Source organism: Pararge aegeria, chromosome 6 (genome assembly GCF_905163445.1).
Source record: "Pararge aegeria chromosome 6, ilParAegt1.1, whole genome shotgun sequence".
NCBI classification, from domain to species: domain Eukaryota; kingdom Metazoa; phylum Arthropoda; class Insecta; order Lepidoptera; family Nymphalidae; genus Pararge; species Pararge aegeria.
The window spans coordinates 17,110,243-17,137,811 of NC_053185.1; the positions used below are offsets into that span (position 1 = coordinate 17,110,243).

General features: G+C 35.8%; 4 protein-coding genes across 10 annotated transcripts in view; 2 read left to right on the plus strand and 2 right to left on the minus strand.

Moving 5' to 3' along the window:
• The window catches only part of LOC120624310 (echinoderm microtubule-associated protein-like CG42247), a 40,757-nt gene extending 39,318 nt beyond the window's left edge, over positions 1-1,439 (plus strand). The window contains exons 18-19 of the mRNA XM_039890775.1: positions 402-516; positions 1,054-1,439. Coding sequence (XP_039746709.1) covers positions 402-516; positions 1,054-1,207 — 269 coding nt within the window. The 3' untranslated portion in view covers positions 1,208-1,439. The remainder of the gene's footprint in view (positions 1-401; positions 517-1,053) is intronic.
• Positions 1,440-5,850: 4,411 nt separating this feature from the next.
• LOC120624705 (alpha-ketoglutarate-dependent dioxygenase alkB homolog 4) lies at positions 5,851-8,688 on the plus strand. The gene is made up of 2 exons (XM_039891386.1): positions 5,851-6,730; positions 7,847-8,688. Exons 1-2 carry the CDS (start codon positions 5,979-5,981, stop codon positions 8,079-8,081), a joined length of 987 nt encoding a protein of 328 aa, XP_039747320.1. The 5' UTR covers positions 5,851-5,978; the 3' UTR covers positions 8,082-8,688.
• A 1,184-nt stretch (positions 8,689-9,872) lies between these two features.
• Positions 9,873-14,893, minus strand: LOC120624677 (probable tetraspanin tspC). Its single transcript, XM_039891350.1, has 5 exons — positions 14,813-14,893; positions 12,635-12,835; positions 11,537-11,698; positions 10,404-10,661; positions 9,873-10,095 (listed from the first exon to the last, which is right to left on the minus strand). Exons 1-5 carry the CDS (start codon positions 14,891-14,893, stop codon positions 9,955-9,957), a joined length of 843 nt encoding a protein of 280 aa, XP_039747284.1. The 3' UTR covers positions 9,873-9,954.
• Positions 14,894-16,733: 1,840 nt separating this feature from the next.
• Positions 16,734-24,475, minus strand: LOC120624650 (CD151 antigen-like). Of its 7 annotated transcripts, none has more exons than XM_039891314.1 (6): positions 24,396-24,475; positions 23,013-23,169; positions 20,305-20,505; positions 19,584-19,745; positions 18,634-18,891; positions 16,734-17,896 (listed from the first exon to the last, which is right to left on the minus strand). In XM_039891314.1, the coding sequence occupies exons 2-6, from the start codon at positions 23,091-23,093 to the stop codon at positions 17,708-17,710; spliced, it is 891 nt and encodes a 296-aa protein (XP_039747248.1). In that variant the 5' UTR covers positions 23,094-23,169; positions 24,396-24,475; the 3' UTR covers positions 16,734-17,707. The 7 variants fall into 7 exon arrangements, with proteins under 7 accessions (XP_039747248.1, XP_039747245.1, XP_039747249.1 ...); XM_039891311.1 differs by having other exon boundaries at positions 24,269-24,475; XM_039891315.1 differs by lacking the exon at positions 24,396-24,475 and adding an exon at positions 23,976-24,240.
• Between the last annotated feature and the right edge of the window lie 3,094 nt (positions 24,476-27,569).

Consider the following 27,569-nt stretch of genomic DNA (forward strand, 5'->3'; position numbering starts at 1 on the left):
TTTGATTAATACTATTATATTACACTGTGTATCTTAATAAGTAAATAATATATGTACGTTTTATTTTCAAGTTTATATAAATATATGTTACTTTAGTTAGTTTTTTTTTTTTTAAACTAAGCTTAAAATGTGGTCAGTGGATGGCTACGTATTTCCGTGGTGTTACCTGGTACAAGGTGCCAACTGAAAATCAGCGCTGTATGCTCCCACTGGCGCATGCACAATGCCGAGCTGGCACCTTTTCTCTAGGTTGTGCCACACATAACATATGTGGTGTTGTGAATATTGTAATGTGTGGCGCAATGTAAAAAATAAATGTTTCTTTCTTTCTTTCTTTCTAATATACGTAATGTATCACGATCATAATCCTGTTTCTTATATAATGTTTCTTTGTTTTTCAGGAATGTGGAACAATCGTTTCTATCCTATGACGTCACTCATAACGGCAGCTAGTCGTTCAGCTGCACATGATCTTGTTATTAGCGGTGATTCCGATGGGTACCTTCGATTATTTAGGTAACTTAAATCATACTTTTGTAGATCTGTATATTTAGTTAGAGTATAAGATATAAAACCAAATGAAGGAAAGCATCGTGAGAAAACCTGCATGCCTGAGAGTTCCACATAATGTTCTCAAAGGTGTGCGGAGTCCACCAATCCGCACTGGGCCAGCGTGGACTACGGCCTTAACCCCTTCTCATTGTAGGAGGAGACCCGTATATATTATGAAAATTAAGCTTAATTTGATTAAAAACAATTATTCATTGTAAAGTCAACGTCTCCAGAGGATGCTGCGGTTACGGAGCGAAACATGCGTGAGTACATTGCCGAGGATCTGTTTGGTGTGGAGTATAAGGATTGAAGAAATTATAAATTACACCATACAGATTCTCCTGCTTTTCGCGGAGTATAGCAAATTAAGCTTTATTTTCATAATATATCATGGAAAGAGTAAATAATATGGGTGGATATAATGTAATCTATCTAAGGTGACCCGTGTTCTGTAGTGGGCTGGTAATGATCAGATATAAAATGTTATTTTTTGTATTACAGATATCCTTGCGCAAGTCCAAAGGCAGAGTACAACGAAGTTAAAGCCTACACAGGATCTATTTATTCAGCTCGTTTTCTATTTAATGATCGTTGTCTTGTCACATCTGGTGGATCAGATGCTGCTCTAATGCTCTGGGACCTAGTGGATGATTAGCATCAAGCAGCGCAGGGGCTGCGGCCACCAGCCGTGGTATTGGCACCACCAACACCCTCTCCCCCGCCCCCCGCGCTCGCTTATTATCCCACGTTCCGAGTACTCGAATTTGATGAACTCGATTGAATGGAACCGTAGGATCGGAGGATACTGGCTCTACCCATATCACGTTATTATGACGTTGACATGGTTTCAGAAGGAATTATAAATAATTCTTTCGTTGCAGCTCTGATCAAGAGTTAATGTGGAAAGTCTTCTTCCAAAGCACTGCACTGCAGTATGCAGTAAATTTTAAGAAGAAAAATATAACGACTAGATATATAATAATCTACGCAAGATTAATATATAAATATTTAAATTGTTATCTAAATAAGGAGTTTATTGAAGTATATCAAGCGTCATTTCACTCACTGCCATTCTAAATTGCATAATAAAAACAAATACGCACTTTTTAAAGAACAATGGTTAAGATTTATTTTGAGATAATATATTTTAAAAATTAGAAGTACCTACTTAATGAATTAAGCTTTAATTCTAGTTCTGACTTCGAAATATTGTTTGTTAGAATATGATTAATAAAAAAATAATACTTATTTATATTGTAAGTAGTTACAAAGTTTAGAGGCACTGAGGTAAACGTCCCGATAAGGGTTTAAATAAGGTTTACATTTATGCACTGATATTTTATACAGCAATAACATAAGTGGCGGGCCACTTATTCATTTATTAAGCGGTTTTTATCTACGCTTAACGTATATGTTAAAACCAACCAATATACACCATACAGTTAGAATTTTATACTATCACCAAACACACATTCATGTATTTTATGTAGAATCTTGTCACGAAATTAATATCATTAAATAATTATATAAAAAAAACTGGAGTTAAGAATTAAATCAAGAAATGGACATAATTTTATAACGTTCTAACCTTAATTTGTGTTTTAAAAGTTAAAAAAAGGGATATAACATAATTATATGCTGTTTAGAAAATTTTATTTTAGTATAATTATTTATATTAATTAACGTTATTTAAAATATATTTAATTGTTTAATTCAGTACCCATTTGCATAATTAAACTACTTAATAATCAACTTACTGATTTTAATTTCACTACCCGTCTTTCTTTTTTATTTTATTTTTATTTCTGGTGATCGTTTAGGTTAATCTTTTTACTGTTAGTCTAATTTATTTTTGCTAGTGTTTTTGTACATAAACTCCAAAGTAAACCAATATGACAAGTCTTAAAATAGTGCGAGGTATGCTTTACACAATGTTACAGGAAAAAGATAAATATTATGAAACATGTATGTGAAAATGAGGCTTTTAAGATCTGTCAATTTAAGAACTGTATATTAGAGATTTAAGTACAAAAAATTTTTGGATCCAAAAATTACCTCATGGATATCTCCTCGAACTTACTTAATTCATGATTAAAATAAAGAGGCAAAGACAAAAATTTGATCCTAATAAAAATAATTTAGGAAATATAAGCATGAAACGCTGTCTTCACACATCGTCATAGATAGCTCAAATAAAACAGGAAATGCCGCAAATCTCAGCTCTAGGCATAAATTCAATAAAAATCGACAAAACAATACCTAACATTGATGACAATATTCAAAATTCGAATTACAAGGTACTATAAAGTTCGAAAAGTTCGAAAGAGTCGATTTTAATTTTACAAAGGAGTATCATATGAATAACGGTCCAAATCGTAAAGCATTTATGAACTCCAAAAGAAATACAATTAACACTCTCACCGCCATCCATATATAGATTTTTTCAGCGTTACAGGCCATGCGGTCTACCGGCGGCCGCATCTTTGCCCACCAGTGCAGGCCGCGGTGAAAAATGTTTAACGAGTTTACCAGGCCGTACGGGCGGCTGGCGGGCTCACAATGTATTTTTACTAGCAGGCCGTGCGGTCCGCTACGACCTCGTGATTTCATATTAATTTTGTAGTGCGTGGCCTGCTATTACAGAAAAGTGAAGCAACCAGACACAAAATTTACTTTTATACCTACAATTTAAAAAAAAAAAAATTGCTCTATCTTAAAATTTATAGGATTTCTGGGGGTTTATTACAGAAATAAAAAAGCTATTTTAAATGAAAGAAAAATGTTTTATTACATTATTACTGCCTTACAATAGCGCTATGGAAGTTAGCAAAGCATTCAGAGCACACACTAGGATTTGAAGGACAAAGTAAGCACACTGTATTTACTTTCTTTGTTACTTTACATGCTTCTACACTGGTCAAACCTTCTTCTCTCTTCTTTTCATAGCAGTGGATGCATCTTCTTCTTACTATTCTGTTACGCTGATCGACCAACGTTGACTTTCCAAATCGGTGTCCAGCTGAGCAGTCCTGGTTAATTCGACCTTGTCTTCTTTGTTGATCAAGACCCATCAATGTACGGCAAATATTTTCTTTGAATGTGGTTATGGTATATTTTTTAGATGTTAGGTTTTTCGAATTTTTGAACAAAATAAAGGCATTGATTAGTGATGTGCTAAATAAAAGCTCTATGGCCAATTTCTGAAACCAACGCAAGCTTCTCCTTGCAGGGTTACAATAACTACCCATCTGATCTGAGTAGTCAATAGCACATTTATGACGATTATAGTCCGCTATCAGCGTTGGTTTCATAGTCACTTTATTGCGGTTTCTCTTGCTGCGCACGCTGACAAAACTAGGTGTATGCCGAGTTGATAGAGCCAACACATCACGCTTGTCTTTCCATCGTAGAATTAACACTCCGTCATTATTTTCCATAACACAGGTCTCGCCTTTCTTTAGTTTCTCTTTCAATAATTCTTTTGGTAGCCCTTTTCTATTTTTTCTTAGAGTCCCCAACAAATGGGTGCTTTTTTGGAGTAAACTATTAGCCAAAGTGACACTTGTATAGTAATTATCAGTAACGATACTTCTTCCAGCATTCAGATATTGATCACTGAGTTTCATGACTATTTCACTGGATACGTTTTGTGTGGTTGAAGTGGTCCTTTTGCCTTCATATACAATCAAGTCATAGGTATATCCATCGTCGTCGCAAATTTTAAATAATTTTATGCCATACTTATGTCGTTTTCCAGGTATGTATTGCATAAAAGCGATCCGGCCACGAAAAGCTACCATTGTTTCATCAACGGTAAGAAACTCTCCAGGTGTTTTGTATTGGCCAAATTTTTTTGAAAGGATCTCGACGAAGCGTCTTATTTTTATGAGTCGATCTGTTCCCGTCATGCCAATATAATAAGCATCTTCGAAATGCCAACATCGAAGTAATAATTCGAATCGGTTTCTACTCATTACTCTTTTTGCAACATTGTTTTCATATAATACGTCTGTACTCCAATAATCACTAATTTTTGGCAGTTTTTTGAGCCCCATCCAAATCAGTAGCCCGAGAAATTTCTTCATTTCGGCAGCATCACAATCGTTCCACTTAGACAACCGACTGTTTCGTGTTACACGTTTGAGTATTTGTGTTTTTATTGCGTATGAATTAGTCATTCGTACCATTAAATCAATAATCTCATTATCCAAAAATAAAAATAAAAAGTCTAATTCAGTTTGACAATCTGAACCAATGTTTTTCATGCCTGGGTCAACAGTAAACGGAAACTGTTTTTTTCTTGAACCATCTGATAACGGTATATTCCAGCTCGAATTCGGTATGCTCCGACATGGTATGGCTTCTGAAGAATGTTGATGTTGGTGACTGGTGGATAATTCTACGCTTTCTTCAGATGAAGTTGCATCAGAATACGTGCACATGCTTTCCGATTCTTCGTCTGTAGGTGGCTGGTAGTCTGGGTCATCTTCTGAGTCCGACATAATAATTAAATGGAAGAAATTCACAATAAAACGATGAAATTCCACAAAACGCGCGCCAAAATGCGACCGTTACAAGCCGTGCGGGCGGCCGGCGGGCTAATGATTGTTTACTAGTGTGGCGTGACAGAGTCGATAATTGTTTTAAGTTATAACGGAAATTTTGTTAGATTTTGGCGCGAAAGATTCGGTACGCCGGCGGCCCGTATGGCCTGCTGATCTTGCCAAGTGCAACATATAGATGGCGTACTCTACTCGAAAAGATACGTCCCGCCGGCGGACCGTATGGCGGTGAGAGTGTTAAACCGCACATTTGACATCGAGGCAGGGCGATGTCAAATGTGACCGGTTCTGCATAGCTGAATAAAATGCATCGCTAAGCGCTGGTTTATTTTATTATGTCGTGTCGTATGCTGCAGTCAGATACCGGTATTTTGTGTATATTTTCCACACACCACACATTTAAGCTATTTAATACATATATTTGCACACATAATCGCATCTCTGGCATTAATAGTTAAACCTTTATATTAATATATTATTATTTATATTTATATTAATTATTATTATTATTTATATTAATTAAAAAATGTTAACTTATCATCGTTCAGCACGGTATCAAATGTACCACGTCTCCATAAGGGCTTGCGAATAATAGAGCTACCTACTTGTGTCGATTAGAGTATCGCGTGAAATGTTATTGTTTTGGCTGTACAGTAATATACTTTTGCCATTTGGGATAGAATAAAGAAAAAAAAGGGTGAAATGTCAATTGTCACTGTCAACCTTGGCAGTTGACACTTAGTGTGATTTACAAAATGGTTCAAAAACACATAAGTTGGTTATTTTTATTGATTTTATGGTACAAAGCGAGTGTTGAGTGAATTTTAACAAAGTAAATATATTGTGCAATATTACGACACCAAAATGAAACCTCGGCCGTGCGGATGTAAGGGTTGCAGGACCTGTCTTGTTTGCGAAACTTATTACGGTGCTAATGCCATAAAAGATACTAAACCTCTTGATAAAGAAAAAGGTTATGTTTACTGCCCGCTATGTAACAAAGCCTGGAGCGGTTGGGACATCGATTTGTATAAACAGCATCCGAACCATGAAGGTACATCCATAGATTACCCTGGTGTGTATATACAGCTCGACTTTATATCTGTAGACGAAGAAAAAGAACTAATAGCGAACATAGACGAAGTCCCGTGGGATATATCGCAGAGCGGACGTCGTAAACAAAACTACGGTCCCAAAACTAATTTTAAAAAGCAGAAAATTCTACCAGGTAAATTTGAAGGCTTCCCTCACTTTTCGAAGTTTTTACAAGATAGATTTCACAGCGTTAACTTGTTGGAAGGTTACGAAGTTATAGAACAGTGTTCTTTGGAGTATGATCCAAGTAAAGGTGCTTCTATAGACCCACATATAGATGACTGTTGGGTGTGGGGTGAGAGAATTATTACATTAAACTGTTTAGCGGACTCTGCCCTCACAATGACTCCATTTAAAGGAGATAAGAAGAAATATAACCTTTGTTGTGCTGAAGAATATCCACCCTTGGTTGAGGCTGATGGCAGTATTAATATTGTATGTGAAGAGAAAGAGAAAAGTATGCTAGAATTCTGCAAACCTACCAAAGATATGGATGTTATTATAAGGATACCACTAATAAGGTATGCTGTTATCTGTCTAATCTAGCAATCTACATTAAAACAAACATTTTGTCAGGGTCAGAGGGATCTGAGTGGTTGATGGTTGAATGATTACATATGATATAACATTGAAAAAATTATTTCACAATAATATTTAATCTTTAATTAAATATTATTGTGTAATAATTTTTCGATTCAATAATATATGAATCACCTATTAGATATATCTGATAGAGTGCTGCTTGTCATAATAAGGTTTTGTTATTTTAAATCCCTACTAATATTATAAATGTCAATGTAAGTTTGTTTGTTACGCTTTCACGCAAAAAATACTTAATCAATCCTCATGAAACTTTGTACAAATATTCTTGGAAGTGTTAGAAGTAATATAGGATACTTTTTATCCTGACATTAAGCTCGGTTTCTTTGGGAGAGGGATTGAAAGTGTTTGATGATTTTACACCATAACTCCGACAAATTATAACCTATTTAAATAATTATTTTTGTACTATAGAGGTTATAATATGTGTTTAATTTTGCCCAAACTGTGGTTGGAGATAGAGGACAGGACACCTCAGCGGACAGCAGCAAACCCCTCATTTAAGGCTTAGCAATACTGGGTACTTTAAATTTTTTTAGAACTACAACTAAATTTAATGCCACATCAAAAAACAAAATCAAAAGCAGACGAAGTCGCGGGCAACAGCTAGTAATTTTCATATTGCATTAAAGCTAGCCAACCTGCATTGTTAGCCGATTAAGCAGTGACCCTGGTTTCTATATATTTCAAGTATTTACTATAGATATTATTTTTTGGGATTCCTAAGATAGAAGCTTGCCAGCTTAAATGGAGTCATCATCGTCATCATCATCATCATCAGAATTTCAAGCAATTAATGTCCACTGCTGGACATAGGTCTTTTGTAGCGAGTTCCATAATCCACGGTCCTGGGCCGCTTGCCTCCAGAGGCTCCCAGCGACTCGCCTGATGTCATCATCTTCCTGGATGAGAAGAATCTTGTCAAAAACAATTTTTGATAACATTGGCAAGCTTTCTTTACTCGCATAATAAGCAAACCTCATGTTGTGTGCTAAGAAAAACAATTATTAAATAAAGTCATATTTTTCCCCTTACAGAAGATCCCTTACAGTTATATATGGAGAATGCAGATACCACTGGGAGCATTGTGTCCTACGGGAGGACATAGCTTCTAGGAGAGTATGCATAGCATATAGGGAGTTCACACCTCCTTTTATGAGTAACGGCATACATGCAGCAGTGGGACATGAAATAAGAGATAAGGGAAAGCAGTTTTGGGACCATCGTCAGAGATTTAAGGATTCTTGTGTCATTCAAGACATAGTAGCTTAATAATCCAGACCATAGAAAGGAAGGTTGTTGTCTTATTTGTAAAAATATCTAGAAATGTTACCAAATGGCACAACTTATGGCATGCAAACTATACAATTTTTAGAGATCAATGAAATATTGTATTTCACTGTTCTGGTTCATCAAATATATTTATTTGAGTCCAGCCCCTCGAATTCGTCTTCCGGAGATATCTCACCCGATTACTGATATGATTATGATGATATGATATATAGAGTATCTACTCTCTAGTTATCTTCAGACTACATGGAATCAAAGTTAAAAATTTGTTGCAAAAAACTCTGCATCTTTGATTAGGCCAAGCAGTACTTCAAGTCAGAACAAAGTCTTATCTTAAAACAAACTCTAGTCTACTCTGCTGCGAACTTCAGCCATTGGGATGGTTTTGACTAGTAGTTACCAGCTTGATGTTGAATTAGGTTGTTCGTCACCTTTCATATCCAATTCATACCAGTTGTAATCTTGTATTGATGCCTAATTGTAATATAACATTTCGTGAAATGAAAATCGTATTATATTTATTAGTCTTTTACTTTTTTTTTAAATATGTTTAAAAAAAAAAAAAAAAATAACTTATGAAAAGATAATAAACATGTACCAATAAACCGTATTCATTACTGATGATATTACCTGTTCCATAATATAATAACGTAGTACGTAAGTAAAATGCAACACATTTTTCCAAACGAAAATATTGGCATGCCTTACGTACTTAGGTTTACGTAACTTACAGAATAAAGTAGTACTGAAGGTACCTGAGTACTTGAAGAGTATATTAAGAATGTGTATCAACGACGTACTTATATATTTTTAGTATTTATTTATTTCATAAACAATACATAAAAAAATAAAATTATAATCAATCCTTAGCATATTGTTGATTACGTGTGATTATTTAACACTGATTAACTTGTTTGTATTCTCATTGGGAGTACAGGTGTACTGTGTACAGGTGTACGGTGTTACATGTACTCCAAGCAAAGCTAAACGACGGTCGGCCTAATGCAGTAGCCACGGGCGGAGAGTAGTTGACCCGTCGCGTCGCGTCGAGTGGGTTGGCCGAGTTGACTCTATATCCTTCTCATCATTATACATAATACGCCCTTAGAATGAAATTCGCAAGCACGTAATCCTGGAATCGTTCTTGATTGTTGGTACACTTACGTCAAGGTAAAATGGGCCTAATGTTTCTCGTTTTAATGTAGTGTTTGAATAGTACATAAATATGTCAGTACACCTAAAATAACCCTTTGCGGTGGTAATGAGCTACTTCAATCGTTCATTCGGAACAATAATCATTAGTTAAACGTACAGTACGCGTGATCTAGAAAGATAGCCTAAAGACTACCTAATGCACAAAAAGAAAGAAAACAAGATTAACAACACAAAATGTATGTGGGTCTAGGTTTTCTGGATTGAAGAAACTCGCGAGTGTCTGCAAATACAGTTTGTATACAATACTGTTCATGTCTAATATATATAATTAATGAAATATATCTATATATTTAATTTGAGGTTTGTACGTGGTATATGCTCGAACGTCTCAGCGTTATGAAAGTCTAAGGCTGCCCGCACACAGTCAATATTATTGACAATATTTTTTACCAATACTTTTCGATACGCCCCGCACACGGTCAATATTGTTGACAATACGCAGAATATCTATAATAAAATCGTAGACTAGCCGTGGCTGTACATTAAAGATTTTTGCAATAGACCGTAAAAATAAAAAAACAAAATCAAACACGGACAAAGTCGCGTGCAGCCTAAAGATAAACTATTTCAATTTCTTGCTTTTGAATTATGGGACGACTAAATGATTAGGTTGTTCGCCAACGCTATTGGTTATTGCATCTTAGTTCCCTGATTGATTTCTCGCCTCGTTCTCGCGCGCCGCTATCGCCAGCTCATTGATTCTCCAAGATATCAGGCCCCTCTCACTCTTCGCTTTCCGGATGCACCGCGCAAGCAACACCGCGAAAATGATACCCAACAACTGCAACAAAACCATGGTAAGATTGTTTTTTGGTTTAGTTATAACTGATAGCCCGCCTGACGGTGGTACAGTGTAAAACCGTTGCCTATAACCGAGCTGCGAAGTGTTCGCAGGGCATGCTTGTGTCCATTAACCCGAGGCCTAGGTGATAAGCCTCGCGTACCTGTAATTACGCCGGCAACAAGGCCACCAGACATACAGCAATTCTGGAATCAGCCATGGTGATTGGCGGCAGAAATAAAGTGTCTGAGAGGAAAGATGAATAGACCACAAACTGATCGATGTATAAGGCATAACATACTCATTACCTTCATCATTGTAACAGCTATCCCCAGCACACCAAGGACGTTAGAGCTCCTCATAAAGAAACTTATCAACGCCGAGCTACAGCCGGTAGTCCTCATCGTGGCACAGTATTCGACGCCCTCTGTGGCGCAGCAAGATGCGGGTACCACCACCGGTACAAGAGAGTTGCCGTAGATCGTAAGGAATACTGATGTAGAGTGTTTGCTCGTGAACTCCATGCCGACGTAGTCTAAGTACGATTCACTGCCGCAACAGTTTAGCTGGGAAAAATAAAAATAAAAAGTCAAATGTGAACGGGAATTGCGTGGAGAGTATCCCTACGAAAAAATGTTTGTTTACCAGCTCCACTCTGTTTTAGTTAACTACCAGCTCACTAGCATTTAGTTAGGTTGTTTTTGACGTCGAGAGGACCGCAGAAAAGTCCCTGAAGCTCTGTTCAAACTGAGGCGATATCGCCCTGCACGACTAGGAGACTTTTCTTCCCGGGAAATCATCAAATTTCATTTTCTCCCACAGCATAATCGACCTAATATTCCAAGCTCAAGTGGAAGTAAGTAATATCTAAATAGGTAATATACCTGTACGCGTAGTAGTAAGCGGGGGTAAACTTCTCCCATTCCCAGTTTCCGTGCTTTGGCAGTTAGACACGTTTATTTTATGCCTGTCAGGGGATATACGCAGCACTGCAGTCATTTCGGGTCGATCGTATTTGTTTGTTATGGACAGTAGACATATCCACTGAGTGTTTTAAATGCGACACGCGCGGTAAGTAGATATTCGTCTCAGTTTAAACAGAGCTATATCCTTTATATCCTGTATTATGCAAGCTACTTCTATGCTTTCCTCCACAAAAATACCTAAGCTAAAAAAAGATGGGTGGGTTACGAATAGGGAAACACTTTCACGTTCATTATATGAAGTAGGTAGGTATCTATTCTGTTAGTATCAAGAGCAACCGAAAACCTAAAAGATTATTAATTCTCCGTAAAATTCACCTCAGAATTTTACTTTGATACCATGGCTGTATAGTAATTTCGTGTTCACTTTGAGATTGATAGCTGGCTCGCTCGCTCGTTGCACTAGTTATAAGTTTTAACCCCGTCCCGAACCTGAAATAATCTTAATGGATACTTACGGACACTTGCAGCTGGTCAATTTCCATTTCGATTTCGGAGTCCGAAACATATTTTGTAACTGGTATGTGCAAAATTGCCCTTATGGTCGCTGTATCCAGTGAAAGCGCCAGTATGACCGCGACAAACTTCAGTATTAGTAAAATAGTCAAAATAAGTGCATACTGAAATATATACAAAGGTTTTTATCATGTGATTATCACGTGGGTGAAGCTTCGATAAAAGCTTAATATCATCATCTTCATCATTTTATCAACCGACGCCTTTGAATTCAGGATACCTACCATAACTTAAAGGAGCAATATTTTGATATTGTTGACGTGTTTTTGTAAAATAATTAGGTATGTTATATAAATTGTTATGTTGAAATATAATTCAAGTTATGGTAGAACCTAGCCTTCATTCAGAACTTTTATGGTTTCCTAAATCCTTCCTAACGCTTCGTTTTCCGGCGCGGGATCGATGTTCTATAGCTACCCAAGCGTCAATGACTCCTCCGAGGACTAACGGACGCAGGATCAGTCCTCCGATGTATGCAACTCGTCCATTGCCACTTGTGTATCGCAACTCGTTGAAGTATATCGGTAGGCATCTTTGATTCTTCTGAGGATCGCCTCATTTCTTTTCCAATTTCGATCATTTTGAGAAATATAGATTTAAGATCTTGACTATCATTAATTATTATGAATTTTGATCAAAAATTTTGGGTGTTAATATTTAGACCTACGCAACGTTGAGTCTTACTCAATGGTAAAACGTGGAACGGAGCATAAGCTTTGACATAATTTTCGTCTTGCTCATGTTCATTCTCCAACCCTTGTTTTATTTGATCATTAAAGTAGAACAACTTATGAAATCATCAGAAGTAATTTTAGTAAAGACTACTTTTCTTTTAGTTAAATTATAGCTTATATCTTCTAGAAACGACCACGGTGTACTTAATTGTAAGTACTTACGATGAATCTAAAAGCTAACTCGATGTTAGAAAATACAGTACAACTGCCGTCATTGTATTTTTAAAGTCTTCCAAAATATCTCCCATTATGACACATGGACATAACCTTGAATCGATCTTTGAACTTAATAAAAAAGTCACTTACCAAATTTACCAGGCAAGTACTCTCTTTTAAAGTACCAAAGAATCCAAACAATGTGACGATGAGGAGGAATATACCCAGTACAAAGGTGAATAAGGCGGGGGTAAGGAACTCCCCGCTTTTGACTTCGTTATAGAAAAACGAGAACGTGTGGTAACGGGCGTACATTGAGAATCCCAGAACAATCATAAGAATGGAGAGTATCTGAAACCAGAATGTTCAGAACACCTTAATATATCTATGTAGTAAAAACTTATAAGTAATAATAATAAATAAATACTTATATTACGACAATACACACATCGCCATCCAGCCATCGCCTGAAACACATTCATGTTCATCACACAAACATTTTTTCCAGTTGTGGGAATCGAAATTAATATACTAACAATACATTTTAAGAATCTATGCCAATCTTTGATTCCAAAATCAATATAACTACTAATAACTACCTGTTGTTGTTATATTGATCATATCTATTATGTAATTGTTAAGTCAGTCATAGTGTTTATCAACATCTCCTGAGCGTTCCAAAGCGTTCCTCCAAGGTCGGAGCGAATCTGTTTGGTGTAGAGGATAAAGATTGAAGAAAGTGCACTATACAGATTATTTTGCTCTTCGCGGAGTTTAGCAAATTAAGCTTCATTTTCATCAGCAGTTTCGGCATTTAATTAATTAAATGCCTTCTCACTTCAGGCTAACGCTTAAGGCCACGCTTGTGAAGTGCGGATTGGTAAACTTCATACGCCTATGAGAACAATAAGAAGAACTTTCTGGCGTGCACGTGATATAGAATTGCATAATTGAAAAACGCATGTTACTCCGAAAAGTTAGAGATGTGTGCACACAAAAGGAGAGCGAAGTCGTAAGCGCAAGACAAAAAAATGTGTCTATTAAAACAAAAATCTAAGTACATAAGTCTCGATTAGCCGAAAAAAACCACAAATTTTAACCTTGCCATTGAAAATAACGCAATAAAATTGTTGTTCCTGTTGTGCAAGAGAAATAGACAGCAAACCTAATATTTTATATGTTGTTTTGTTGTTGTTGATTGGTCCAGTCATAATATCCCACAAGCCTTATCCGTATCGGTTAATATAATCTTTGCGATCATTGGCCCCAAATTTCACTACTTATTCTAATAGCTGATAATTGTTATGAGTAATTATTATTTGATTTTACTCTATACTAATCTATAGATAACTATTAGTTTAAATCGGATTCGTACCTAACGGGTGCAAAGAGTTTTATACAAAATGCTCGTGTATTTCGAGCGATTCTGGCAAACTAACTATATTACCTACTAGGTCCTACCTTATTGAATCGGAAGCAATATATATATTTTTCTGGTTATTATCATTAAAATATTATCATTCTTATGGACTCTAGGTTAGGTCAAGAAATAAAGACGTCAGTGGGGCAGTTTAAATGTGTATTAAATGAAGATAAAGGATACATTTACTGTTAAGATTGATAAAAACCGACGTTTTTATCAAAAAACCATCAATCATAACTACTTAGTAGGCAACTACTGTGCCAGCCTTTTTGTGTCTTAAAATAATTATTACGAAAACAGATTAATTTGAGTGATTAGTAGGTTTGCCATCTCCAAGTTAGGTCTAATAGTCGAGTGTCAACTCTTATTTAGGGTTCACTACAATCTTGATATGCGGGAATTGGGTGTCTGTGACAATGACTTAGTACATCTTTTATCTAAGGAGGCCAGAAAACTGTATCCCAAATATGTGGTATTATGCGTGTGGCAGGCTTTAGAACTGAACGAAAACTCAAAAGAAAAAAAAATTGCGTACTCTATGCTTATCATATTTTTCAAAATATTGCTTTTTCCGATACAGGGACTTAATTGTTGAAAAATTCTCCTGGTACTTCGACGTAAACTCCTTTACACTCCTGATTATCAGAAAATGCTTTCTAACGATAATATAGTAATCGAATCGCAAACTGTGACATAAGCAAGGTTTATTGTGTAGTTCCGGATGGCCACCGGAGCTAAACTATGTACTAACTACTTCATCAGTACTTGACCAAATAGTAAAAAGGGGTCCCTATAATATTTGAAAGTGTAATAAATCGGGCGTATCTTCATTGGCATTAAAGATAATTTTGCTTTGTTTCGTAAGCAAATAGATACAATGACAGATAAATGTTAACAGTACTTACCATAAATTTTGTTGTGATCATCATCATCAGATATTTTAGGGTTTTCATGTTGAATTTCGCTTTAAATTTATAAATCTGCATTGTTTACACAGTCAGTTCGTACACTATAATAATGCTGAGGTATGGGAGAAAACTGAATATGTTTTATGTTTCACACAAATATCGCTGATAATTTTTGATAACAGATAACAATTGATTCCTATTATACCTACTCTCTGCCCATAAGTTTATTAAAAACACAAATTACGAAGATAAACATTTTTAACTGCTTCATGAGGCTTTTTAAAGATATCCTCCAACCTCCACAGAAAAAAAAATTCACCTCCTGCCAACCCTGCAGCGACATCATATAAATCTAGCCTATAATATTCCACTGCTGGACCAAAGTCCTCTCCCAAAGGGAGGGTTTGTCCATAATCACCACGCTGAGCAGAGGTGTTGGTAATCACAGTAGATGGTATTATATATAGCATGGGACGCTGCTGCCAGGGTTATGTTTTATTATGTACTAGCCTACCCAGCCCGCTTCGCCGGGCTAGATTTTGCTTTGTTTTATTTAAACAATAAACTTACATCATTAAATTTTTAATATAAGTCTCATAATATATTAAATCATTTATTTCTCTCCGTATTCATTCTCTTCTATTCTCTTCTCGTGCGGGTGAAGATCATTATCTACACCCATGTACACCCAACAATAGAATATCATCATATTAAATAAAAGCTGTATTTGACAGTTTAACAGTTCAAAAAAATGAGTGCTCCGATCGTCACCAAACTTTACAGGAGTACTCGCCAGGTCAATCCGGAGATTCCCTGAAAGAATCATTGAAATCGGACCAGCCGTTTCGGAGCCTATACGGAACATACCCACACACTTTCTCTTTTATATATATAGAAGATAGATTCCCTTAGTCTCCTCGTTCGACACCATCGAGCCCTCAAACTCCTAGCCATCAAAGCCCTGCACGAGATCCCCAAAATATTCTTAATTTTAATTCCTTTTAATTTAGTTTTCAGTGTGAGTCACAAATTAGGTACATAGTATGATATTTATTTCGGGGTTTCTCTATTAGACACCCGTAAACGGACAAATGCTAAAGTTCAATTTCACCCTCATATATTTTAAGCACAGAAGTTAAGCGAAACCCAGTAAGTACAGGTATGTTCTAATCTTTCGGGATTTATCGATCCCTAGATAAGGATTCACGGGTATTAACTACTTAGCAAGCCATCACAGCTTTGACATTAGCAAACAAAATTATCTACCTACCCTCAGCTATCATGAGGAGCTAGCTAGCGATATATTTGTAGGTTCTTAAATAATAAACTTGGTGTAACGCCAGAATATTCCGCTTAAAGACATTTATTTTCTCAAAAAAGAACACAATAGTTCACTTACATCGAGAATACAATAATATTTTTAAATTAGTAGATACAAAATCTCAAAGTGCTTTACAAATGTACCATATTATTTAAAAGTAAAATTTTTTTGCGGGTGGTTAAAGAAAAAGTTAGCGAGCGATAATACAAATCGTTTCAAAGAGGTCACATTAACTTAACTGAACGGTATTTTGTACATGTTCAATAACAAGTTTTTTAAACATTGGTAAACTTTTAGTGTTAATGATTCTCTCAGGTAAATTATTGTACAACAGCACTCCCTCACACAGTATGCTTTTCTTTCCATAATTTGTTCTAGTTTTAGATAGTACAAATTTAGTTTTACGTTTTCTTAGATAGTTTGCGTATGTTTTTGTTTGAAATCGTAATTGTGAGTGTAATATTGATGCAGTGTTTTGTCACAACCAAGCTAATCACCAGGTGATCATCACTATATCAACGGATAGACGTCAACTGTATGTAGTATATTATTTCCCTGAGCAGGTGTAAAGGTGATGATTTAATAATAAACAGAGGCCGAATTCAAATTAGGACTTTAATAAAATAATACCATGATATTCCATGTAAGCGACGCTAGCCGGGAGACAAGTGATGACATAAGTAATGACATTGACATTTGACTTAACGACATGATATTGACTACAAACTGTATACTCATAACCCGTAGTTCTTTTGTAGGTTCCAAATTCCATGGTTATGTGCCGATTGTGTCCAGCGGCTTCCTGCGACGCCCTTGAAGTTGTCTGTCCACTTCATTGGGAGTCGACCATAGCTGCAATTACCAATGCGGGGTTCCAATTCAAGCACCATGAGCTCGGAGAACGTTTATCCGTTCTCCGGTGCTAGATCTAGGTGCCGATCGGACTCTATTGAAAAGTTCCCCGACGATCGGATCCTGGAAGTGGAGCCGAAGCCCTCACAGCTCGGCTACCGTATCTATTGTGTACACGTTAACTTTTATTAGGGAACGGCCAATGGGTAAAAAACGAGAAACATAAGAAAATAAGGGTAAAATGTATTACATATATTTTTAAAATACATTCATATGAATAATTGAAGAATGAAATAAAAAGAAAGTTAGTTTCCTATACATTAATTATAAACTTTTGATTAAACTTTTTGAGAAGTACCTACCAATATATATTACTATAAGTATATTTGCAGAAAATGTACTTATATAATTTGCAGAACTGGCGAAGTACATTAGAATAATAATCACAACCAGTGCTTCCCAAATCCGGCCAGAATCCTCGACTGATCGCTGATACAAAAAGCGCCATCTAGGAGGGATCATTGCATTTTCAAGCTAAAACTATGGCGTTTGATCTATACTTGGATGTTTCTCAGTATGCACTTATTTTAATTGTATTTTAGAGTGGTAAATGATAAAGCATTCCGAGCACAAACTCTTAATCAGTAATTTACAGTAAATAAATAAAATAATGGATTATAAATATGTGATGGCTCGATGGATAAAGCGACGGTTTATTTTTAAGCTGTGCTAGATTCATGGGGTGGTATGTAGACACGATCATCCGTGGTTGCATCTTGCTTCTTCGTCTCTTCACTTTGGCGTGCCAATATCGTCTGCTCCTTGATCCTCCAAGACATTAAACCCCGTTCGCTCTTCACTTTGCGGATGCACCTTGCTAGCAATAACGCAAAAATAATTCCCAGCAACTGTAAATAAAACCAATTAATTCAATTAGATTTTGCCTTCGATCTGTTAGACTCTGGCTCTTAGTGTTGATAAAAAAAAACTCAACACAAACACTTGAAATAGTTTATTTATTACTTTACATTTACTAGACTCTTATTACTGACGTCGACTTTACTTAATCCACCTTAGTGACGCGGACCTACAAAAGGTTTTTCGGAAATTGGTGCTCAAGCTCTGGACCTAGCCTGGCCGGCCTGGCTCAACAATATGCTACCAAATGCTTTATAAAGAGACATATTTTGATTTTTCAAATTCACATTCATTTATTTCAAGTAGGCCTACTTTATAAGCACTTTTGAAACGTCAAGTATGTAGGTTTGTAGTGAGTCTACCACCGGTTCGGAAAGCAGATTATACCGAGAAGAGCCGGCTAGTTGCTCTTTTCCAACATCAACCTTTACAATCAAGCAAGACTGGCTGCTTCCAATCTACCTTGTAATTAAGGAAGTATAGTAACCTCGCTGTATAAGATGTTTTTTTACACATTTTTTTTAAATGTATGTATTGGTAGGTCAAGAATTACCTTAGGAAATATGTTGTTAAAGCGTATACTCAACCCCACAAACCCCAGAAACCACTAATTTATGTCCGTTTCTGGTAATTCGATTGTTAATATAAGCTTTTTGTTCGTTTCGATGACAATATTTATTTGTTGTAACCCAACCAACCCTGAAATCCCAAATAACCTAAATATTACCTGTATGAACATAACAGAAATCCCCAAAACGCCAATCACGCTAGCGTTCTGTGAGAACAGGTTCACCAATGCGGTCTTACAGCTGCGTTCTCTCATCCTAACGCATATGTCTACGCCCGGTGTGATACAGCAAGTTTCTGGTACAACGATCATCACGCTGTTGCCATTGATGGTTGTGGAGACCACTGTAGTGGAATGGTTGCCCGTAAACTCCATACCCTCGTAGTCAAAAAGCGAATCGCTACCGCAGCAATTGAGCTAAAAAAGGAAAAGTTAAAAGAAATATATTTCTGAATCTCTAAACATTCATTTATTTTATTTTAAATGCAATATATTACTAAAGTGGATGGTGTAACATTTACCCAATCGGTTTAATTCGTACACAAGCATTCGTCGTCCAGAGCATTTACTAGAAAAGTACACTTGAAAAAAAAAATTGTCTGTTAGGTTACAAGTAAATGCTGGTTTGAGTAATTTTATACGCAGGGTAGATTAAAAATAAGCCTTTTTCCACTGTTGGACGTAGCCTGCGTGTGGCGACGGCACTACATATATACAGTTGTCACCACCCCTCCTATTACCGCGGATGTCGTACGAGGCGACTAAGGTAAAACGGAGAAGGGTCAGCAGCGTTCTGTATGCCAATACTACCATCTACTGCGATCACAAACCCGTCTGCCCAGCGTGGTTATTATGGGACAGCCCTTCCGCTGAGAGGCCTTTAGTCCAGCAGTCGAGTGTTTTGGCTTTTGATTTTGATGAGTCGACCCAATCAACGGTTTTGATTGCTGGTACTGCTAAGTGTTTAGCCCACTGACTTTAACTCCAATCCGTCGATATTCATCTGTAACTCAGTTTCTTCTTCAAGACCCGTTAGCTATTAAAAACCTAGATTTAAAAAAATATATAGGTAATTTTTGTATAATTAAAATAAATATATTTGGACTTACAGACACTTGAAGGCGGTCGATTTCCATTTCGATTTCTGGGTCTGATGCATATTGAGATACCGGTATGTACAAAATGGCCCTTATTGCCCCAGTGTCGAGTGTGAACGCCAGTATTATCACCACCAACTTCAGTATAAGCATAATACCCAAAATGAGTGCATACTGAAATAAAAAGCCCGTACGTTTTATGCAACAATATTTTGAAACCTCCTGCTTATAATAAGAGGAGTTTAAAAAATAAATTATAATTGGTCTCTTAAATTTTCAAGAAGAATCTTTGTAGGTACATTTATGTATTTCAAAGTATTGAACTTATGACAAAAAAGCAACCCTTGCTTAAGATTGCAGAGATTAATTCATTTTTAACACGTTATCCTCATTATAAACCCTCTACCGGGACACTACAGGGCACGGGTCTCTTTTCAGAATGGGTTTAGGCCGTAGGCTGTTTTATTCTCGCGGCAACTCTCTTATTTCCCGGGATAAAAGTAGCCTTTGTCGTATTCCAAACAACAATCTATCCCTGTAACTAATTTCAGCCTAAACAAACATACAAACTTTCGCCTTTATAATCAATCGCCTTCAGAATTTGATCCAAAAAGAAATTACTAATATGAAAGTAATAAAAAAATCCGTAAAAACATCTCAGTATGATTTAATATTATACAGTGTACCCAATAGGCTCCGAAACTACTTGGTACTACGTGGTACATATACGTACCAAATTCACCATGCAAGTGCTCTGTTTTATGCTACCGAAAAATCCAAACAGAGTGACGATCAGCAGGAACATGCCCAAAAGAATACATAGCAATGAGGGCGTGAACAACCTCCCGCTATTGGCGCTCTCGTAGAAGAACGAGAACGTGTGGTAATGGGAGTACACCGAGAATCCCAGTACGATCATGAGTCCAGCGATTATCTGAAACAGATGGTATATTCTCTCAAAATCAGCATCATGTCAAACAATAGACGTCCACTGCTGGACATAGGAAATATAAAAGTATGGGAAGTTCGAAAAACCATGGTATGGAAACCGACTAAGGGTTCAATGTACCAAGCCCTTAACAGGTTAGCCCTGCTATCATCTTAAGACTGTATCAAAACTTATCAGATGAAATTGCATCAAGAGCTGGATTGCAGAGAAATAAAAAAAAATTAAGCTTCTTTTTAAACGACTTGCTTTCCTCGAAAATGAGATTATCAAATGTCCATTTTTTTTCTTCCCGTCATTGCACGGAATTGCAAAAGTATATTCTGCGTAGTGTTATACAAATAAAAAAAAAGACGGGTTGCACTCCGGGAGTGCCGGCAGAAGTGAAAACTTGATTATTAATTAACGTTGAGCATGTTTGATATTTTGGAATGGTTAGGGAATAATTTTGCACCAATTGCTTTATCAGTATAAAAGTACTATCATTTATGTGGTAGAATACAATATTCATTTATTGCGCTATCGTACACAAACATGACAATTTATATTACATTAAAAATTTAACACTTTAAAACTATTACAATTATTTTACATTAAAAAGTTTATCTCTCCGAAAAATCAACTTTCATCCATAATTTCAACGACTTTTTCACCATCATCATTACCAGAACTATCATCGCCAATCTCTAAAACTGATACGATAGGTTTATGGTAGCTGAAGTTAAGAAACGAACAGTTTTGATTCGAACCTATTTAAATGTCTAATAAAGACCGCATCAATAGTAGTTTTGACAAATCCGTCTTACGCTTTTTCGATCAGGTCACGTGTCCTGACGCGAGTTTAAGATTTTATACCCATTACAGAAAAGTGCTCAACGCCGCTAAAGAAGTTTTCACTTAAAAAAAATTTCCCTCGAAAATATACGATCAGGATTTTTTGCAGCAAGGCCGCCTTTGCATTCCTACAATTTCCTTTACTGTAAACTTCTTACTCTTGTCTCTTTTCCGTTATGTTTTGCGTGCAATATAATGTTTCTTCTATTTTTTTTTCTGTGCAATGAAGTGATGCAAAGAAACACGAGCGCTGGCGCCCACGAACCAGACCGCCGAAGAATCAGAAACTATAATTTGGGACATTCCACTTATATTCCAGTTATTCTTTACAAAAGCTAAACAGTGTTTTAGAAACTTTTTTTTTCTATTGGGTACAGAATCCTTTTTTTTATTTATTTAATTATTCAGTTACAATTCCGTTTCAATGATTCCATTGCAATGAATATAGATTACATAATTATCATACCTACACGATCGAAGTCAAATTGTGAGGGTTGCAGGTGTCAGCAGTAAAAGCAACATTATAACACACGGGATTCCCCAAGGAAGTACACTTGGTCCTACCCTATTTTTCTATCATATTACACGAAATTTCAACGTAATGTTTAAATTTAAAAGAGAATCCTGTGTAGGCACTGAAACCATTTGTAATTCCGGTACTGCTAACATTCATAATACCCAACCACAATGCCTAGATAGTCCTGTTTATCTATAAGTGAATAAGTATGTCCTATAGAGTGTTATAGATAAGACGCAACGTAAACAATGACTAGATAAGTAAATGTTAAAAATATAATATGAGACAAATAAACTGTAACTTTTGTCTTTACAACGTCGACCCAGTTAATGTTGCTAAATGTCTTTTCATTGTTTTGTAATGCACAATAAAAGAGAACAACAAAAATTAATATGTTATAAAATAATAAATTCAGTGCATAATGAAAAGTCTTATGGGGATTGCGAGCGTTTTTGGTGGTGGTATTAATCACAGTTCCGATCATTCACTCCAGCGCAAACAGATTTGGAAAGGTGTTAAAAGGACCCTACTCTTTTCTATATGGATACCTACTTAGTTACTTACTATAATTAACTATTTACTTCAAACTTTGCAAGGACTGTTTACATTCTTAAAATTAAGAGGTGTCAGAATGGACGTCACAAAATGCATTTCATGCGCAGTTCATTTTAATCTTACTGTAAACCTTGAGTGCGACCATCACGGCCTGTTAGTAATTAAGAGTATTACTAGATTACCCCTAATATACACCCTTATAATGTTAACATCCTAACTAATCTTACGGGTAGAAAGTCCTTTTTTATAAATGCCTCATAGGAGAGAGGGTTTTAGAGCGTAGACCTACCTCGTTGCTCCAATATGAGTTGGTAGGCTTTAACGACTTATTACAAGTTTTTAATAATAACCGGGACTGATGCCCTAATACGCTCCCCGACGCACGGGGGTTGAGGACTTGAATTTTCAAACTCCGGGCAGATACTGAGAACTCTTTTACAGAAGCCCAATACCAGGGATTCGAACCCAGGACCTAATATAGATAAACATGCTAACCACTATACCAATGATGTAGTTAAATGCATGCACGAACTGCAATACAATAATTTGAATATTAATAAGAATTATAATAATAGTATCTGGTACTTACGATAAACATTGTTGTGATAGTCAACAGCAGAAATCTTATAGATTTCATGTTGTACTCCGTCTCAGTTTTATTAAACTTCATTTTGTATCCAGCACTGTCATGCAGAGCGTGTTAAAACAACGAATTTGCCTCGAAAACTGACTTCAGTAGTTATACTCTACATAGACAAAAATATATCGCTGATAACTTTTTTGACAGATAACGATTGGCGTACCTACCTACGAAGATTAGCATATACAGCTAATGGTTATAAAGCTGATCGCACGGTAAAATACTTTTTTAACCGACTTCATAGAAGCAATATTTTGTAAAAGGTTTTTTACCAAGCGTTTTTATATATTTCACCTCTCCTTTCGCCTTTGCACCGTTGCACTAAGTACTATTACTGATTTCCTTGTGTTTTTCCTATTGTGTTTTGTTGCAAATAATGTGTTTCTATTCTATTCTGTTCTATTTACAAATTGCCCCGGGCATCCAATTTAGAGCAACCCACTTAAAAGACTGCAGTCGTCAACACTGCGTTTCATAGCTCGAGCAGTATTTTATCGACCAGGACCTGAGTTTCAAGAGTTCCACTCTTCTAGACCCACCCGCTCTGCGTCACATCACTTATTGACAACAGGTCAGGTTGGTCTATATACAAACAAATACACTCTGTATTTGTTTGTGTGTTAGTCCTTCCTTCACAACCTAACCTAAACAAGGCAAATATGTCTAATCATCTTGGTTTTTGGAATAGAATTAGTTGAATGAACGGAGAGTAACATAAGCCACTTATGAAAATTAAGCTTAATATCTACCATATAGATTCTCCTGCTTTTCGCGGAGTATAATAGCAAATTAAGCTTAATTTTCATAATATATCATGGAATTCCACCTAACGCCTGCTTCAATACATACGCTACTTTTCATCCCGAGAAAACAAATTTTTCTCTCGGAATTTGTGCAGAAAAACTTAGTTACCTCATAAATTCTGTCGGAATTTTATGGCAACTTCCTATAGTTTCTAACTAAATGCGTACACACTGAGGGCGAGAAGTATAATAAGCCTGCATTTTCCGCCAAGAAATATCGTTCACTGCAACTTATTGGTCCACTAAGGATGCAATGCGAATTTTACATTTATACCACAGTTATGGTTTCCTTGGGATGCCAAGTCGATAGTAAGTCTTACTTATATTATAAATGCTAGTTGAAATTTTGTTAGTTAGTTCGCTTGGCCTTTCACGCGCTCGATCAGGCGGGCTAAAAGCTACCTTTTATCCCAGGATTTGTAAAAAAATTCGTAACGAACGCAGGCGAACAGCGCAGACTATAGAGCAACTTATTCGCGTACAATCCAGTTGTTACATTTATATCACAGTCTAAGTTCTTTCACGATACCTCTAGGTCTCAATACGAAAGTAAGAGAATATTTTATTAACTATATCAAGGATAAATGATTATAAGGAAGTTGTTTTCAATCGAACGCACGTTTTAAAACTGTCTGTTACGTACATACATCAATGGTATCTGCACGTCACTGAACGAAAATAGATGGATAATAAAACCTCATTATCTATGTAGGTGTAAGGCTGCCCGAACATTGGCTACAAAAACGCGACACTGGTTGTTGCATTCTGATCCGACCGTGGGAGGTCGCTGATCCGATGCGGGGATAATTTCGGAATTTATATTTTCTGGTCGGGAGGCTTTGACCATCTATCGACATTCTATTACTCCACTTTATTTTTACACATATTGTGTATTGTTTGTCATTTTTCTGTATCTGTTTTTCATCTTCGCCATTGGTTGCCTGGAAGAAATCGCTATGTAGCGATAAGGCCGCCAAATTGTATACGTTGTTTTGTTATACTTTTCTTTTTGTTCTATGAACTTTTTGTGATGTTCAATAAAAGTATAATCATTCATTCATTCATTCATTCATATTGTGCGAGATTAACATAGACGTGCCGTCATGTGAATAGGCGTTCTGGTATGATGTCGATTAGGTGTACAGGTTTAAGATTATAAGTCAAAATACCCTGATGATGCTCTAATTTGGTGATTTTACAACGAACAGAATATGTACAACGTGTAACCGAATAAATAACTATGTACTATCAAAGGGTGCATAAGTATATAGGCGAACATAACTACTAAGTTTTTATTTTGGTGAACTTTGAAAGGATAATTAAAGATTAAAAAAAACTATTTAAAGATATTTACATAAATTTAGTTCTCATATAGTTTTGGTTTTTCGTATTACAAAACTCAAAGTTGGAGGGAATAGTTCTTTTTTTTATGATCTATAAATGCTGCCAATGTTTTTTCTGAGAATTAGAAGTAAATCGCGAATATGCGGCCAACGTTATACCTACCTACGTTGGAAGCATTCATTTGTATGAAGAACGGAAAACAATAATCGTCGACGACCATGCCTGCACGCCATGTTATCTCCATCTATTATTAAACAAACATTATTTACCTGAGTAAATAAAATGAGGATTAGCTTTGGTAGAAAAATACTATATTTTGTCATTTCATTACTTTGTGACTTCACATGTTTTATTTAATTCATATTGCCATGTGACAACGACTAAGACACCGTGAGGTATATTTGGATCGTTGGAGTCCATACAAGACTGAAGTGTATGGAAAATGAACCCGTATTTATATGAAAATACTCACCGGCACAATGTCATGAACATTATCTGTACGTAAATCAAATATTATTCAAATATTTTAATTATTTGTTCAAAACTATTTACTAATTAAATCAAGACACACCTACCCAGTGGTGTGCATACAGGGTATGCACAGGGTATGCACTAAGCGGGCAGATCATAAAGAATGAAAAAAATCTCCCGTACGAGTATAAAAAACTTAAGGATAGACTTTGTAAGAGTTATAAAAAGCCTACCCTTAAGTTTTTATAACTCGTACTTGATCGATCGTTATTCTTTATTTTATATAATCTGCATATCCTGTGCATACCTTCTATGTATGGAGGGTAGAGGTAAGGAGAGTCATCTTATATGGGAGAAAAGTTGAAAAAGTGTCCAGTTGTATGCGCTAAATAACAGTTCAAAAATCCTCCACAATGGCGCTGGTGGATGCACAGGGTATGGTATGAATGTAGCAATCGTAGATGAATTGAAGTATGCCGAGTTAAAAAATTTAATGTCTTTATCGACTAAAGTAGTTAATAATTGAGAATTTCAACAACTTACGTTGTACAAAATATTGTGGTAAATATAACCTTACTTCCTTGTTTATTTTTCAAGCCTACTCTAACAATATTTGGCGCTTCTTTTAAGAGTTACCTTGATGCAAATGTGGCGCCATCCTAATTTAATACATTTTGACGGACACTTTTTCATATACACAGATGATCCTCCTTACCTCTACCCTCCATACTTCTATGCCACTGCACCCACCATGGTGTGTCAGCCAAGGTTTATAAAAATGACAGCACATTTGTAGCCCGCCTGTGTCTATCAATTTGAGGCGTAATGTCAAGCCTCATATGCCTTAATTAATGCACATATTTTGCAAGCTAAATAAATAATACGATTGCCAGTCAATGGATCATCGCAAGGGGAACTTTATTGGCTTTCAGCATACTTATGCGTATTTAAGGTTTCTCAAGTGAAACTTCTTTAGCGCTTGGGATCACACATACTTAAAAAACGCGTGAACAGCACCATTTAGGTGTTAGAATTAAATAAATCTTCTTACATACTTAACCTCGAATTAAAAAAAATCATATTATACCCTCTAGCTCTGTAAAGCGCTTTTTCCTTTTCTCTCCACGTTACATATTTTTTCTCTGACATAAAATGTGCCTAAAGTAAACTTTGTGTTAAATTATTGCAATTATCTTCATCATCTTATCTTCATAAAACAGTAGCTTAATCTAAATTATAGCTTATGTTACTTCTTGATAAAATAAAATATAATTATTAGTTTAGTTATTTTTTACTTGACATCCCAAGTTTATTGCTCCATACAGTAAAATTAATGAAATTTTATTATATTCAGCCGATTATTTTGATTTTATTTATTTTGATGTTTTATTAATTATTACATAAATGAATTTGTTTAAATTAAGATTTGCATGTCATATATTATGACTAAACATGTATACCTACAATGTTTTATGCAAATAAAAGGATTTGATTTGATTTGATTTGATTTGATAGTTTAGCCTTCTTTTAGCGAAGACATGGTTAAAATCGGTCCAGTACTTTTGAAGCATTCTGGTTACAATCAAAAAAATCTATTCCCATTAGGCTAAACGTGACTTTCAATCATCTAATAAAATGAAGCGAATACATTTGATGCTTCTCTTCAAATTGTATAAAAAGAAGGCTGCTAGACAAAGGTTTCTTGTTGAGGAATAAAAACGCTTTACATCGTTGGCTTCAATGGTGATCATTATGAGCAATAAGCTTAAAAGTGCTACAACAAAGTACTTAGTTTTTATTGTTATAAAAGCGTAAACTAGTTCTCTCGATTCAAGAGTTCACTTACAAAATGTGTCGATAGAAGAAATTCTATTTGATGACAGAACGA

What these genes read in the sequence shown, in the direction of transcription:
- LOC120624677 (XM_039891350.1), bottom strand. Translation starts at nt 14,893, where the DNA reads ATGCAGATTTATAAATTTAAAGCGAAATTCAACATGAAAACCCTAAAA. An exon ending in GTACTTGCCTGGTAAATTTG is followed by an intron (nt 11,699 to 12,634) that starts GTAAGTGACTTT and finishes TATATATTTCAG; the next exon opens with TATGCACTTATTTTGACTAT. An exon ending in TTGACCAGCTGCAAGTGTCC is followed by an intron (nt 10,662 to 11,536) that starts GTAAGTATCCAT and finishes TATTTTTCCCAG; the next exon opens with CTAAACTGTTGCGGCAGTGA.
- LOC120624705 (XM_039891386.1), top strand. Translation starts at nt 5,979, where the DNA reads ATGAAACCTCGGCCGTGCGGATGTAAGGGTTGCAGGACCTGTCTTGTT. An exon ending in ATAAGGATACCACTAATAAG is followed by an intron (nt 6,731 to 7,846) that starts GTATGCTGTTAT and finishes TTCCCCTTACAG; the next exon opens with AAGATCCCTTACAGTTATAT.
- LOC120624650 (XM_039891314.1), bottom strand. Translation starts at nt 23,093, where the DNA reads ATGAAGTTTAATAAAACTGAGACGGAGTACAACATGAAATCTATAAGA. An exon ending in GCACTTGCATGGTGAATTTG is followed by an intron (nt 19,746 to 20,304) that starts GTACGTATATGT and finishes TTTTTATTTCAG; the next exon opens with TATGCACTCATTTTGGGTAT. An exon ending in TCGACCGCCTTCAAGTGTCT is followed by an intron (nt 18,892 to 19,583) that starts GTAAGTCCAAAT and finishes TTCCTTTTTTAG; the next exon opens with CTCAATTGCTGCGGTAGCGA.